Source organism: Rhynchophorus ferrugineus, unplaced genomic scaffold (assembly GCF_030347505.1).
Source record: "Rhynchophorus ferrugineus isolate W39M unplaced genomic scaffold, kcgeb_rfMv2 rfM5, whole genome shotgun sequence".
Lineage (NCBI taxonomy): Eukaryota > Metazoa > Arthropoda > Insecta > Coleoptera > Curculionidae > Rhynchophorus > Rhynchophorus ferrugineus.
Genome location: NW_027472584.1, coordinates 18,790,334 through 18,806,258, shown reverse-complemented (window position 1 = coordinate 18,806,258; position 15,925 = coordinate 18,790,334). Strand labels below are relative to the sequence as shown.

The 15,925-nt window shown below is 32.2% G+C and overlaps 1 protein-coding gene across 2 annotated transcripts in view; it reads left to right on the top strand.

Annotated features, from left to right (window-relative positions):
- The window catches only part of LOC143197057 (zinc finger protein basonuclin-2), a 332,352-nt gene extending 317,446 nt beyond the window's left edge, over positions 1 to 14,906 (top strand). For both annotated transcript variants that reach the window (XM_076405142.1, XM_076405141.1), the window contains exons 4-5: positions 5,008 to 5,243; positions 10,755 to 14,906. In XM_076405142.1, the coding sequence (XP_076261257.1) occupies positions 5,008 to 5,243; positions 10,755 to 14,021 (3,503 nt within the window). In that variant the 3' untranslated portion in view covers positions 14,022 to 14,906. The remainder of the gene's footprint in view (positions 1 to 5,007; positions 5,244 to 10,754) is intronic.
- The last annotated feature ends 1,019 nt before the right edge of the window (positions 14,907 to 15,925 follow it).

The following is a 15,925-nucleotide window of genomic DNA, read 5'->3' as shown; positions in this document are numbered from 1 at the left end:
GCAGCGAAACTCATTAAGGCAACACTTGGAAGCATGAACTCGACCATATAATGAAATGTATTATTCTTCAAAATACCGCTAAAATGGTCTCCGCTTTTATATCCGCAATTAAAAACGAAATAATTAAATTAAAATGAGTTATTTAATTGCCTATTGTGGAAAATTAGATGTCCCGTATATTTTTTATCGCTACTGACGTGATTGTTATCAGTACCCCAATTATATTATCTGTCAACCGAGGTGAAACTTTGATACTGCTTTCGCGCCAGCGACATCTGGCCAATTTCGTGTTAAACGTTTTCGGCGAAATTATTTTTGGAAAGGTTAATTTTCTTTGACGATAGATATATACCTGGAAAATTCGACAAAGTGTGTACATTTTTAAAAATACACTGGTTGGTCGCGATTGAATGGATTAGTTTCTGCAACGTAAATCTTCTCAACTTATTTTCAAACGATGACCCGTTTAACAGAAGAGAAATGGCCGACGTTCGTTTTGTTTAAATTGAAAACTGGCAAATTTTCAACCGAAAATTATTTTAATATAATGCTCTCGCCCCCCTAAATTTATGTTCAATCAAATATATTTTTTTAAACCCAGGAATTCTTGGTTTTTGTCAACATTCTATTCTTTATTTTCACCAAACAATCTTATTTGAATTGATATAAAAGACATCCGATGCCGAGTCTATCATAAATAAGACGGTTGTTTGTTCTCTAATGTTTACAAACAAATCAAATTAAGAACATATATGCCCTGTTTGGGATACGAACCCGTAACTATCCCATCTGAAGGGGGACTTACCAACTAATAATTTAATTATTTAAGTAATAATTTTACTATGTATTTATAAATAATATAGTCTACGGTATATACAAGAAAGTATTGGTTTTAGTTATTTAAATCATACATTATTTCATAATATTTAATGTGTTTATATAAATAATTTTATATTCTTTATATTAACAGATAAAGATTTTTTTAAACATATATATATATAAGTCTCCTTTTACCAACTATGGGTTTATCTGGACCGGGCCTAAACTTTAACGTGGGCTCCGAACCACGGTCCTCAGCATTAAGCCTACCGACTGGCGAGTGACCAACTTTAGAAATCATCCCAGAATACATCCGATCTTACCCAGCCTGGTTACTGGCGTGACTGGGATCATTTTCCTTGTCGGATTTTACACTCTCGCCTAGAACATTCACATATTACAAATTATACTGAAAATAGATAAATAGGTCACAAATATGTCGATCACAAACATAAGTTTACGACCATGCCCCAGCAGGACTCAAACCCGCGGCTATCGCAACAGTATGAGGATCGTCCCATCCCCTTTACTACTGCGCCACCAAGCCGGTGATAAAGATTATTGAATTTAAACACATCAAAAATATATAACTTATAAAAAAAACAATATATCCGTTTAATCATTCAACAACATTGTGAAAGTGAATTTTGAATCTTCAATTTAATTTCAATTAGATTTTATTATTATTCTTTGGCTAGAGTAAAATATACATCGTACAAAATAAGCACAATAATTATAAATAATAAGGAAAAATCGAAATTAGCTACATCCATGCCCTGTTAAGGATTCGAACCAGCGACTATCGAATGTGAAAAAAGATTACCTTCTGATGATTTAATTAATAATTTTACTATGGTTATATAAATAATAATGTAATTCATATACTAACCGATGACAAGAAAGTGTCTAATTTATGATTGAATGACATACTACAAAAAAAATGCGTTGTTATAAAGGGTCTATACAAAAAATGCTGATTTTATACTTTTATAGTTTTACGATATAAAATATATATGACAAATAATTTTATATTTTTTATATTAACCGATAAAGATTATTGAATTTAAACTCATCAAAAATATAGAATTTATAAAAAAAACAATATAACCGTTTAATCATTCAACAACATTGTGAAAGTGAATTTTGAATCTTCAATTTGATTTCAATTAGTGTTTATTATTATTCGTTGGCTACTGTAACACTTTACTTGTACCGTAAAAATTAACATTGTACAAAATAGGTACAATAATTATAAATAATAAGGAAAAATCGAAATTAGTAACCATGCTAGTAGAAATCCATGCTCTGTTCGAGATTCGAACCAGCGACTATTGCATGTCAAAGAAGATTACCTTCTGATGATTTAATTAATAATTTTACTATGGTTATATAAATAATATTGTAATTTATATACTAACCGATGACAAAAAAGTGTCTAATTTATGATTGAATGACATACTACAAAAAATATATAAACTGCGGTGTTATAAACGGTGTATACAAAAAATACTGATTTTGTATTTTTATAGTTTTACAAAATATATATGACAAATAATTTTGTATTATTAATTTTATGTTTATTAACCGATAAGGATTATTAAATTTAAACGTGAAAAATATGAAATTTATAAAAAAATTTAAACAACATAAACTTTTAATCATCTAATAATTATATGAAAGTGGACAAAATTATCATTTCAATATAAAACTCGCCTTAAAAATTTTGTCCAATCAAATAAATCTAGCGCAATTTTCAATAAAGCGAACCATTATATTTAGCATTTATTATATTTGATCTAAAATTAGCAATCAAAATGTCAATATGAATATTTGATAATTAACTACCATATATAGTAATGAAATTTCCAGTAGTTCTTATCTAATACAGTTCCCAGTAATACCATAAAATTATCTTTTTAAGAATTTAATACATATATATGATTAAAAAATTCACCAATATAGAAATATATAGACAGAAATGCAAAACATATATAGTGTGACAATATAACAAATTTCCAACAAATAATATATATATATATATATATATATATATATATATATATATATATATATATATATATATATATATATCAATATTCAATATTCGTTTCTTGAAAATAAAAAAAAAACATCTATATAAAATTTCAAGACGAATTTCGAAAAATTTTTATAGGTTTTTCACTGAAATCTAACACCTTTAAACGGAGGAAACGTTATTAAAAGGATTTTGAATCGATAAAGAAAACGAAAGCGCACTTGATCAATTAAAAACTGAATATTATTTTCATTTTCCTTCAACAGAAAATTCATTGAGAGCAAAATTAAATGCCTAATTTTCATGGTTGAGTAGTTCGAATCGGATCTTTCAAAAAATGCTCGATTAATTTTCGAGCACAACGAAATGTTTGTTGAAACAAAGGGTGAAAATTACCGAAACCGAAAGATGAGTATAATATCATAGTTAAAGGGGGGGTTATATTATTAAATATTGCAGTCCTCAGACGTCAATCATGAAACTTTCAACTTAAATAATCACCTACATGATTTTATGTTACTTAATGAAATGTATATAACACCATATTAGTAACAATTATTTTTTTTATAAAAATTAATAACACTAAGTTAAAACTCCGTCTTTGAGACAATTGAGATTGAGACATATATCAATGTTTGATTTTGCCGGCTTGGTGGCGCAGTAGTAAAGGCGATAGGACGGTCGTAAATTTATATTTGGATTGTTTAAAATTTGTGATTGTCCTAGGCAAGAGTGTAAAATCCGACACGGAAAATGATCCCAGTCACTCCAGTAACCAGGCTGGGTAAGACCGGATGTCTTCTGGGATGATTTCTAAAGTTGGTCACTCTCCAGTCGGTAGGCTTAATGCTGAGGACCGTGGTTCGGAGCCCACGTTAAACTATAGGTCCAGTCCAGATAAACCCATAGTTGGTAAAAGGGGACTTTAAAATATATTTTAAAATATATTTGATTTTAAGAGATATTTTAACAATAAGAAAATAGTTGTATATCTACAGAATAATGGTTCTTTAAATACAGTAATTTAAATACAGTACCAAACCAGTAACATTGTGTTTTAATAACTAATAACACTAAGACCCTGATTTTGAGATATTTTTTAGTAATAAAATTTTTTTTGTATATGTATCGAATAAATTTTAGTGAATAATAGTGATTTAAGACTATTTTGTGACTTTGAGACATCTCTCATTGTTTTTATTTTGAGAAATGTTTTAGTAATAATTTTTTTATATATTGTATGGAATATATTTTAGAGGGTAACAGTAATTTAAATACTGTAATCATTATGAGGAATGTATGCTACCTAATGAAATTTATATAGAACCAAAACAGTAACAATTCATTAGTTATAACATTAACACTAACTCAAGAAACTGATTTTGAAACATATTTCATTTTATGATTTGAAAGGTTGATATATAATGTAAAAATAAATAATATTTTATAACATTTCTGTTTCATTATTTTATTTGCATTAGAATTTTGTAATATATAAAAATTGACGTCTTAAAATTGAGATGACTTGAGTTCACTGCTACTTTAGATAGACTGCATGTATCAAATATATTTTAGCGTAGAATTATTTTATCCAATGAAATGTAAACAGTTATAATAATAAACACTAAATTAAGATATTCGATATTGAGATATAATCAGTCTTTCATTCTGTGAAATATTTTAGTACTACAAAAATAATTCTTCTACATGTATCAAATTAATTTTAGGGAAAAATAATGAGATAAATGCAAGAATGCCATCAAATCAGTAACAGTAAAGTTGTTATTATAATAAACACTATAGCCGAAATACCAAAACCGAAAGATGAGTATAGTATGATAGTTAAAGGAGGGGTTATATTATTTAATATTGCAATCCTCAGACGTCAATCATGTAATTTAATTAATAAATAAGGACGGTAAAATAATAGCCGTTTAGTTGTAAGAAAAAATAAGTTCGGAGCGAGTCGCTATACCGTTTGAGACACGGAATAGTGAGTCGGTCTGTGCTTGTCTAACAGAGGGGGTGCAGAGTGTCCCTGCCAAGGGGTATCGTCACCTACACTTCGCGTCCACCTTTGTCAACCCCCCCTTCGCATCTGGCCCCGCCCCCCTCAGTGCGCACGCTGTGAGTTACCCCCACTTTTGTTACAGCATTGGACAAGTTGGGTCTGCGACATCTCTTCAGTATCAGTGTTCCCGAGCCCGTGCAAGTGGACGCTGCGTTCGACATAGCTAGTTTAATTTTATACGGATGTCAAGCGTTACCGATTCGCCTGAAAGTACTTCTCGATCAATTGTTTTCTGTGCTCCAAAAGGACCAAGTGATTCGAGTGTTGCATGGATTTGGCTGGACGCTTGAAGATTACGCTAGAGGATATATTGTGCAGGTACGTCCAAATCCATTCCTGTTTTTTTCAACTAAATCGCGACGTTTCCCAATGTTTTTTTTTTTGGTTTCGGTACAAAAGGAGGAATTTTAACAGGCGAACGAAAATGAGTAAAAAAAAAACAAAATTGATGCCATAGACGCTAGTTAGACCGTGACAAATTTCAATTATATTTTTTTCAAACCTCATCCAATCAGCAGGATGATATTACAAAAATTTTCGGGACATATCTATTTCACCGCCCAGTAAAGAGATTTTTATTTATTATTGTTTGGCTTTTAGCGCGACAATTTCTTCTGCCTCTAATTAATTAAACCGTTTTATTCTTGGCAGTCGCGAAAAATTAAGTAGCAATAGTTATTTTCGAATTAACAGCATAATGTTTCTTGTAGTCGAAACGTTTATTATCTTTTTGCCAATGTTAATGCGTTTTTAATTATAGAATTTTGTGTTCGTTAATCTAAACAGTTATTTACCGATTAGTGGTATTATAATTTGCGATGAAACCAGTCGTTAAAGTTCCACCACGTATATTTTACTGTTTTCGGTAGATTAATAATGTTTTACCTTTATGCATAGGGGCTTGAGTAAACGCATAGTAGAAAGAATTACTTAGCACGAATGCGTTGTTCGAGCCTTATTAATATGTAAGCCTTTTTTAGACGGGCGATGATTTCGTGCAGTTAAAGAATCACAGACTCTCAAATTATACGCCGTTTTGCATATCGCTTTTAGCGAAAACCAATAATTTGTGACCCAAAACGACGCTGACTTTTTTTCGGTTTCAGAAATCTCCAAAAAAAAACCGATAGCGGTTCACAATTATATATCAATAACTCACCAACACTTCGATATTAGAGACGGAGATTTGTTACGGATATTTAACTTGATATTTTATTATATAGGAAGTAGATGGTGATCAAAAAAAAAAAAACGGGCGATGAAAAAACGTTGTGACTAAAACAAAAATTCTTGGATACTTAAACCAATCGAAAAGACAGACAGTGGACGATATCATAAAGCGTGAAATGTTCTAAATAAATAACCAGCAGCTAGATGAATTTTCGATATACATTTTAGAATAATAAATGAACCGATGCTATTTTATTTAGTCACGTATTTTATGGTGGGGATATTAAAAAATTAACATTTTTCAAACGGATTCTGGGAATCGATCATCGTATCGCGCCTGAAGATACACACTTTTTTACCGACGGTAACCCGATGTAAGATAATTTGACAACTTCACGGTCAACTTATTGAATAATAATTATTTAAATACAATAATCATCTCCATGATTTTATGTTACCTAATGAAATTTATATAGCACCAAATTAGTAACAATTATTTTTTATAATAATTAATAACACTAAGTTAAGAATCTGGCCTTAAAGCAATTGAGATTGAGACATCTTCCATTGTTTTTATTTTGAGAAACATTTTACTAATAGAAAAATAATTCTTGTATATTATATAGAATATATTTTAGTGAATAAGACTGATTTTAATACAGTAATCTGTATCAGGAATGTATGCTACCTAATCAAATTTATATACCACCAAATCAGTAACTGTTGCAATATTTCTTTATAGTAATCAATAACACTAAGGCTCTGATTTTTAGACAATTCAGATTGAGACATATTTTAGCAATAACTAAATTCCTGTATATGTATCGAATATATTTTAGTGATAATAAATAAAATAATCACTACCACCTAAATTAGGAAACTGACTTTGAAACATCTTTCATTGTTTTTATTTTGAGAAATATTTGACTAATAAAAAAATTCTTGTATTTTAGTGAATAATGGTGATTAAAATACAGTAATCAGTATCAGGAATTTGCTACCTAATGAAATGTATATAGTACAGAAACAGTAACAATTAATTTGTTATAACAATTAACATCAAATCAAGAAACTGATTTTATGATATATTTTATAGTTTGATTTTGAGAAACATTTTAGTAATATAGAAAAATTATTCTTGTATATGTATCAAATCTATTTTAGTGGGGAATTGTGATTTAAATATAATAATCACCATCAGACCTTATGTCATCCAATTAAATTTCAATAGCAGCAAATCAGTAACAATTAATTTCTTATATTAATAAACACTAAATTAAGAAACTATATTCATATTTCAGCCTTTGATTTCGAAAAATATTTTAGTAATACAAACAAAAATTGTTCGACATGTATCAAATTTATTTTAGTGTATAATAGTGATATAAACGCAATAATACAACCAAATTAGTAATAATTAATTTGTTATTATTATAAATACTATAGTAAGACAGTGATTTTGGAGATAATTAACACTGAAAAATTGTGATTGTCTGATTTTGAGAAATAGTTTAGTAATAAAAAGAATTCTTGTGTATGTACCGAACATATTTTAGTGAATAATAGTGATTTTACCCAACCTAATGTATTTTATAAAGCTTTAAATAGCAATAATTAATATTTTGTGGTAATCAGCACTAAATTAAGAAACTGGTGGATGGAAAGTTTAAACTGAGAGCTACCTCATTCTTTGATTTTGAAAAATATTTTCAATATCACTATTTTATGTTGCAAATTTTCATAATAATTAGCACTTTTTTAAGAAATTGATTTTGTAACAAATTTATTTAGCAATAATAATAATTCAAATATAATAATGAGTAACTTTTTAAAATAATAATTAACTCTAAATCAAGAAATTGATATTGAGACAACTTTTATTAATAATAAATGCAAAAATTCTGTATTATTAAATAAAAGAATTCTTATCAAATCAGCGGTAATGATATAATGTCAATAATTTGCAACTCGTTATAAATTAAATGTTATTAGTAATGCGAAAACATTTCATAATCACAAATAATTGTTTATACCAGACAGCAGTCGTTTAATCTTAATTTTTTACAAGAATAATGCCCAAACATCAACCGAATAGTTTTATGAAAGTTCATCGATACAGGTCATTAAAAAGACGATAATGAATTTTTCACCGCAATTCATCTGTCGATAAAGTTTTTCATCTCGTTGTTTTTTTGGGGTTATTTCGAAAATTGTAATTGTCAGACATCATCCATCACGAAAAACATTATGATATTAGCAAAACATTTCAATTAGATACAGTAAGAAAGACCGTTTAAGTCCCGATAACTGTTTTTATAAATCGAATTGTAGCTCGGAAGGAGCAGAAGAAGAATCATCCTACTGTCAAAGTCGTGGCAACTATAGAATGTCTATTAAATGATGAGACACGGAACAGAAATGGCTGGCAGACAGATGATGGTGTAGGATTTGTTAACAACAGTCATTTTAATGCCCCCCTTTAGTCAAATCGCCGCTAAATAATTCTTAGTCACTTCGTAATTCGTTCTACCACCGAGAAAGTTGATTATCGTTAAAAGTTAAGAGAGGAGCTGAAACAGTTAGTATTAAATTTAGTTTCTGTCCGTACAATAACTAACCAAAACGAATTGATTTAATTACTGGTGTTGTGTGTGATGTTGTTTCGAACGAATACTTTTCATAAATAAAAAAACATATATTATCGACACTATGATGAATTTAACTGTTAAATATAATAGAGAGAAATAAATTATGAGGAATAACTAACAAAAAATCATTTCTAGATCAATAGAAATATACTCAGCTTTATTTTTTGAATGCTTACTAAATATTTTAATAAATGCTAATAGAGACTGCTAAGTTATAATTTATGTATCAGGCCTGTAAATTAATTTTAAAGGATTTACAATAGATGTTCTCTATGTATTAAATCGCATCGTGTATATTTGTAACCAACTTCATGTTGAAGCCTCAATAACAGGCTTCACCTTTCAGTATGTGTCATTTCATCGAAGTGTTAAAAAAGTTGCGGCTTAAGATCATCGAATGCTCTGTGAGGCTTGTGCATCCATGCTCCATTAATTTCAACATATGTATATTGGTCTTGACGTTTTAAATGTGGTGACTGACACTGTTCTAGACCAGAAAAATTTGAAAATATTGCTCAATGGGGATCGCCATCGACTATAATTGATGCGTTTGAGCCAAGTACTGCGCGAAAACAGCCAGAATACCAGCAAAGGCACAACAATATTATTCTTCAGCATGACCACACTCGATCACATGTTTCAAAACTGGTAAAAACATGCTTGGGAACATCAAAATGGGAAGTGCTACCGCGCCCGCCTTATTCTCCAGACCTAGCTCTCACTGAGCAGCGCTTCATTTCTTATGAGAATACCAAAAAAATGAATCGATTCATGGATAGCCTGAAATGATACATCGTTATTTCGAGATGGAATACGTAAATTGCCTGATAGATGAGAAAATGTAACAGCTACCAATGGACAATACTTTGAATAAAATACATTTCACCGATTTTTCACAATAAAAAAGAAATCTTTTAAAACTAATTTATAGATTTATTAGTTTTTGGCAAAATATATGTTCTCTTAAATAACTTAATTTAAAATTTTAAATCATAAAGTGATTTTTTATATAATAGTTTCGTGATTGTTTTACTACATTAGATACCAGTGATTAGTTATATAAGTATTTGGGATCCTATTCTCTAAAATATATGTTAATAGATTCATTTTTAAAATAAATTAAAATTTTCTATAGTGAAGTTTTGTGATTTTTTTTGTTGTATTAAAACCCAGTGATTATATATATGCAGGAATATTACAATAAATTGTTTTAGATGTGAGTTATTATTATAAGAATGTGTAAGTGGGTATATCAGATAAATATGAGGGATAAACTAAACAATAATTAAAGTATACTTAAGTACTTGGGATCATATCCCCTAAAGAAAATATTTTACATACATGTAGTTTTCGACAAAATATCTGTTAATAGCTGAATTCTTAAATTCATTAACTTAAACTTTTAAATCAAGAAGTTTTGTGATAGTGTCTCGTTATATTAAAAACCAATGATTAGTTATATCCAAAAATATCACAGTTCATTGTTTTAGGAGTGAGTTATTAATATAAAAGTATTAAGTGGGTATATTAAGTAAATATGAGCATTTTGAAACAGTAATTGAAGTATACTTGTATGCTGATAAGTATTCGGGGTCCTATCCCCTAAAGAAAATATTTGTAATCATTAAAAAGTGTGTACGCGTAGATAAAATAGAAGAGGTATTCTTTTGGTATTACAACAAACAGAGTTAATGAATAGTTGTTTGATATAGATTAAGCTTCGAAAAGGACAGGTGACTATCACACCGTTTATTTATAAATGTGTGGGAGACATTCTGCAGACTTCATATTCTAAACAAACACGTTAGCGGCATCGAATCGAAAGTATATTTTTATACGTTGAGTTTGTAAAATATACAGTCGACGTCGACCTTTTCTTTGAATTTCCAGATAAATTTTCCCGTTCCGCCGAAACGATTTTTATATGCGGGAACCTGCTTCGGACGTGAACGGTTATTGCGAATAATACAACATTCGTATTCGACGTTAATTTATTTTGTTTTTATTGCAGGAGTCATACGGCAGCACTCTGGACCGATGGAGCATCTGTAACCCCGAGGAGGAACCTCTGGTCCTCCAGCAATTTCTCAGGTTCGGAGAAACCAGAGCCATAACGCAGCAACTGCTTCTGGCGCAACAGGCACTTCAGGACCGCACCCTGGAGCGTCTGGAGCGTCGTCATTCGCCGCATCCTCGGGCAATGTCCCCCAGCCGTCGTCCATCACCCCCGACTGTTCCTCCGTCTGTCTTCCACCCGCAAGCTCACGCCATGTCACCGCATCAGAAGCACCCCCTGAGCTTTCTGAAAATGCCACCGGTTTCCAGCGGACCTATGTCATCAGCTTCGCCGCCCACTAACATCACCAACAGTCCACTGAATCGGCTTCAAAGTATGCAGCCGTTCGATTATCGTAAGTTAGGAGCAGCGGGACTTCCAACGTTTCCAAGCCGACTTAGTCCGGATATGGGACGCCGCCGTGCAACCGACAACGAAACGGTTGGATTAAACTTAAGCATATCCACGTCATTACCAACTTGTTTACCACCACCTCATCCCCCAACATCTCTTGGACATTCGGCAGCAGCCATGGCGGCATCTGCCAATGCTCTCGCAGCAGCTAGCTTAGTTGTTTCCTCATTCCCGGGTTTAATGTCAACGAGAATGTCCAGTGGGAGTAAGTCACCATCCAACGCCGATATTTTCAGTGGAAACAATAACAGTGAAGAAGACGATGACGCTGATGAAAACTCCCACAGTGCTTTGAATCTCAGTCGAGACAGAGATATAATGAAGACACCAAAACAACCCCGTGTACTACCACCGAGAAAACCATCAACATCCACCAAACGTCAATGGGGTTCCCCTAATTTACCGTTAAATCTTGGTACGCAGTTTATTAATCCTGCTACAGGGAAGAAACGAGTGCAGTGCAATGTATGCTTGAAAACATTCTGCGATAAAGGTGCGTTGAAAATTCATTTCTCCGCAGTACATTTGCGGGAAATGCACAAGTGTACAGTGGAAGGGTGTAACATGATGTTCAGTTCTCGAAGATCCCGAAATAGACATAGCGCCAATCCGAACCCAAAATTACATTCGCCACATTTAAGACGAAAAATATCTCCGCACGATGGTAGAAGCGCTCAGTCTCATCCGATTTTAATACCGCCGCAAACCGGTTTGGCTTTACCAGGAGCCGCGGCACTCAATCCCCTTCCGTTCAGTCCATTCTCTCTACTAACGCCACCACCAGATATGAAATATCACTCACTAGCTACCATCGATTTTAAACAAACTCTTGACTTGAGTATGCAACGAAGCATGGAAGAAAATAAACATTTAATGAAAGATCCTAGTGCTCTCGCTTTAACGTCATCGAACCAACAACATTCTGAGGAAGAAGAAGACGACGAAGAAGGAATTGTTGTAGTCGGTGGAGATGAAGAAGAAGAGATGCCGCCCCAGGAAAAGGAACAACCGGTCATGGAAATGGAACCTATAAAGGAAGAACCGATGGAAATGGTTAAACAAGAACCAGAACCGGTGAATCCACCACAACCGATAGTCGAACCTGAACCACCCAAAGAACTATATGAAGTAGAAAAGCACGAACAGGCAAATGAACCTCCGGTCTCATATCCAGTGGTTAACGATCAGCCCGAAGATTTCAGTATGCCAAGTAAAAAACAGAAAATGTCCATATCCGATGGTGATGAAGAAGTAACAAGTAACGTAGATAGTAACGAAGATTCGTTGAGTGTAGTTGATAACCATAGTTTAAAGGATGAAATGTCCAGTGTACAAACGAATAAACGAAAACGAAAAAGTCAAAACCCTACCCGGTGTGCAGTACCTGTTATGATGGAAGATCCGACAAGTGATGGTGATTCCTCAAATGATGTTTTCGCCGAGCGCTTGGCCGAATCGACTCGAAGATTAGAAGTAGATGCAAAAATCGAGCCCAAAAAGGAGATCAAAGTGGAAGACAGGTGCGAGTCTCCATTGGATCTCGGCAAACGCAGTCCCGACGTTAACGCTAACGAACCCGAGAAAAACATCAGCAACGAAATCAAAACGTCACTGGCCCCCCTTTTTTTAATCGACAAATTAAAAAAAGAAAAACTGTTTCACGATTCTGAAGCCGTCGATGAGAACGATGATCGCCCAGCCAGCTCAGTGGAAAGTAACAAAAGCGACGAATCCTTCGACTCATCCAATGCTCTGAGACATTTGGAGAGTCTTTCGCATGGCCATTTTAGCGACTGGATGTCGAAGGGGTTTCACCTGGGGTTAGGAACACCCGGTGCACAATTTCCTCCGTTGGGGTTTATGGTAGGTGGTGGGCCACCCAGCCCGGCACGTTCCCAGGCTTCTTCAGCAGGAAGCAGTAATGGAGGTGAGTCTCCCGATGAAAACAGCCAAAATCAGTTTTTTGGGCATTTCGATAATGGTCAATTCATAAGCACCATGGATGTTCCTATAGATAAAGATAATCCAAGACGATGTACAGCTTGTGGAAAGATATTTCAAAATCATTTTGGTGTAAAGACTCATTACCAAAATGTTCATTTGAAACTAATGCATAAATGCAACGTAGATGGATGTAATGCGGCTTTTCCATCAAAGAGAAGTCGAGATAGACACAGCGCAAACTTAAACCTACACCGGAAGCTATTATCGACGACTTCAGATAAAGGGGGATCAGGTTTATCCACATTTCCCGGTTTCCCGAATCCCGCTTTACACAACGAATTCTTCACGAGACTTTATGCTGAAGAAGCTTTCAAAACTCACCATCTACCATCGAATCTTGATCAGTTGATGTTAAACGGAGACAGAATTCCTCATCCTCCATTATTGTTTCCTCCACCTCTAGGTGGTTTACCATTTCCTCTCGGAAATTTTACCCAGTTTGGCCAGTTTAACGGTACTACCGTACGGAAAGAACGATCTTCCACATCGAGTTCTCCAGTATCATCATCACCTCCACCACCTACAAACCTACCACCGAGCTCAGTGAAGTACGTTCACTGTGTAGAAGAAGACCTACCCACTCTAGACAAAGACGGGAAACTACCATGTAGATTTTGTCGAATATCATTCGGTGCACCCTCACAACTGAAGGAACATTGCGAGAAGAATCACTTGTCCGAAATGTTCAAGTGTACGATAATAGGTTGTCCGAAAGTTTTTGCTTCGAAAACAAGAAGAAATATGCATTCAGAGAACGAATCCTCACATATGAATCTACTGAAAAAGGAGACTGACGTCTCGTGACCCTTAAACAATAGTTTAGATTTAAGGACTGTACCTTTATGGTGGTGATCAACCTTCAAAGTATTTATCAACTGTTAATTCCTTTGTGATTTTAGAATAATTAATTTAGTTTTTATTATATATTTGAAAGCCAGTTGTTTTCTTTTTTTTTTTGTTTTAATTTATTATTCTTGTACAAAGAATTTCGTATAAATATATAAATATATATATATAAATATAAATTTTTTAGACATGTATAAAAAATTGCATAGCCAGTCGTGACAAATACTCATTTTTTTTGTAAATATATACAGTAGTTTAGTGATCTCTAGTAAGTTGTGATTTAAAAAAATGCTATTCATGTGAAACGATTACATCTTGCTCATTTTATTATCACGAATCAGTTTGTAGCAATTCTATATTCGAATAATGTTTAAAAAACGTTTTAAACACTGTGTGTTGGCTTGTAGAAAGAAAATAAAATGAAATACTCCGTTACCTATAAATAAAGGATTGTTATCCGTATATCTTACTGTGAAATTTTTGATCATTATTAAAAAAAAAATGTATATGTAAATGTGCAATAACTTTGTAAATATGCTAACTTGTCTGTAAATGTATAGATGTAAATAACCCCTCCTTACCCCATCTAAGAAAAAGGATGAAATAATTAAGGTATACGAACAATAAATCGGCCTGTAATAATGTTTCTTTTCGAACTCGGAACTTTCTTTTTGTTTTTTTCGTTTCAACTAAAAAAAAATTTGACTGGAATAACTCTACCGTCAAAAATGTTATTCGTCATGAGCACTTTTTAAATGTTTTTGTTATTGCACCCTCTTATGTACAGAAAAATATGTATTGCCCATGGGCATGATAAAATATAGCTGTCGTATAAAAATTAAATTTGTGTTTTTATTTCATTCCCCCTTTTTTTGGAAACCACCTGTCCAAATCATAAGAAATATATTTAGTTTTGAAATTTAACAATCGATCATAAATATTAAAATGTCTCATATTAATTTTGAACATTTTGCCGCACTTCGCATTTGTCCAAAAGGTTATAAAAACATATTTAAGGGCAATTCCTTCAAATATTTTACTGTAACATTAACTACTTATTGGAAATATATGAAGTATTTCAGAGTTTTGGATGTCTTAATATTTGTTGCAGAAACATAATTTTAGTTGTAATAACTGAATAATATAAATATAAAGGTCCAGCCATGAAGAAAATTATTTAACTCTATCTAAAGATACTGTAAAGGAAAACAATCTCTAGCATCACTTTCAATGAATACCAAATAAATGTTAATAGAATACCAAAATAATCTTTGTAAAAGTAAAATGAATACTGAATCTATTCCAAATAATGTATAAAGTATAATATTTCAGATAGGCTGTTATAAAATATGACATATAATTCCTACATTATCAAATAAGATGTCTGTATTCTTTGACCATTGATCTGGAGAAAGTCTTATCTTGTATAACTTAGTAATTTCTAATTCACTTTGAATCATTATGTGATTCACAAATACGGTTAATATCAATCTTGAACATAAAAAATACTTATGATAAACCCTGACTAATTAAATAGTATATTGTTATCACACAAATTATATAATTCTTTCTTATTTTGCTTTATTTAAAAACAGTTAACTTTGTAATTGGTTCTTGTTTCGAACACATCAGCAAATGTGGATATTCATATTTTTCAGAACAGAGTCCTAAGAGATATAGATGCACCCAGATACCATAGGAATCCATCAGTATATTCAAACTATAGCTTTTCATTTTTCTTATTACTTTTAGTTATGTTCTGATGTAAATTATTTAGGGTTAAAAGTGAATTGATAAAAGGAAAACAAATAAATAATTGAATTTATATATCTTGTGTCACCTTTTCAACTTTATAACAACCT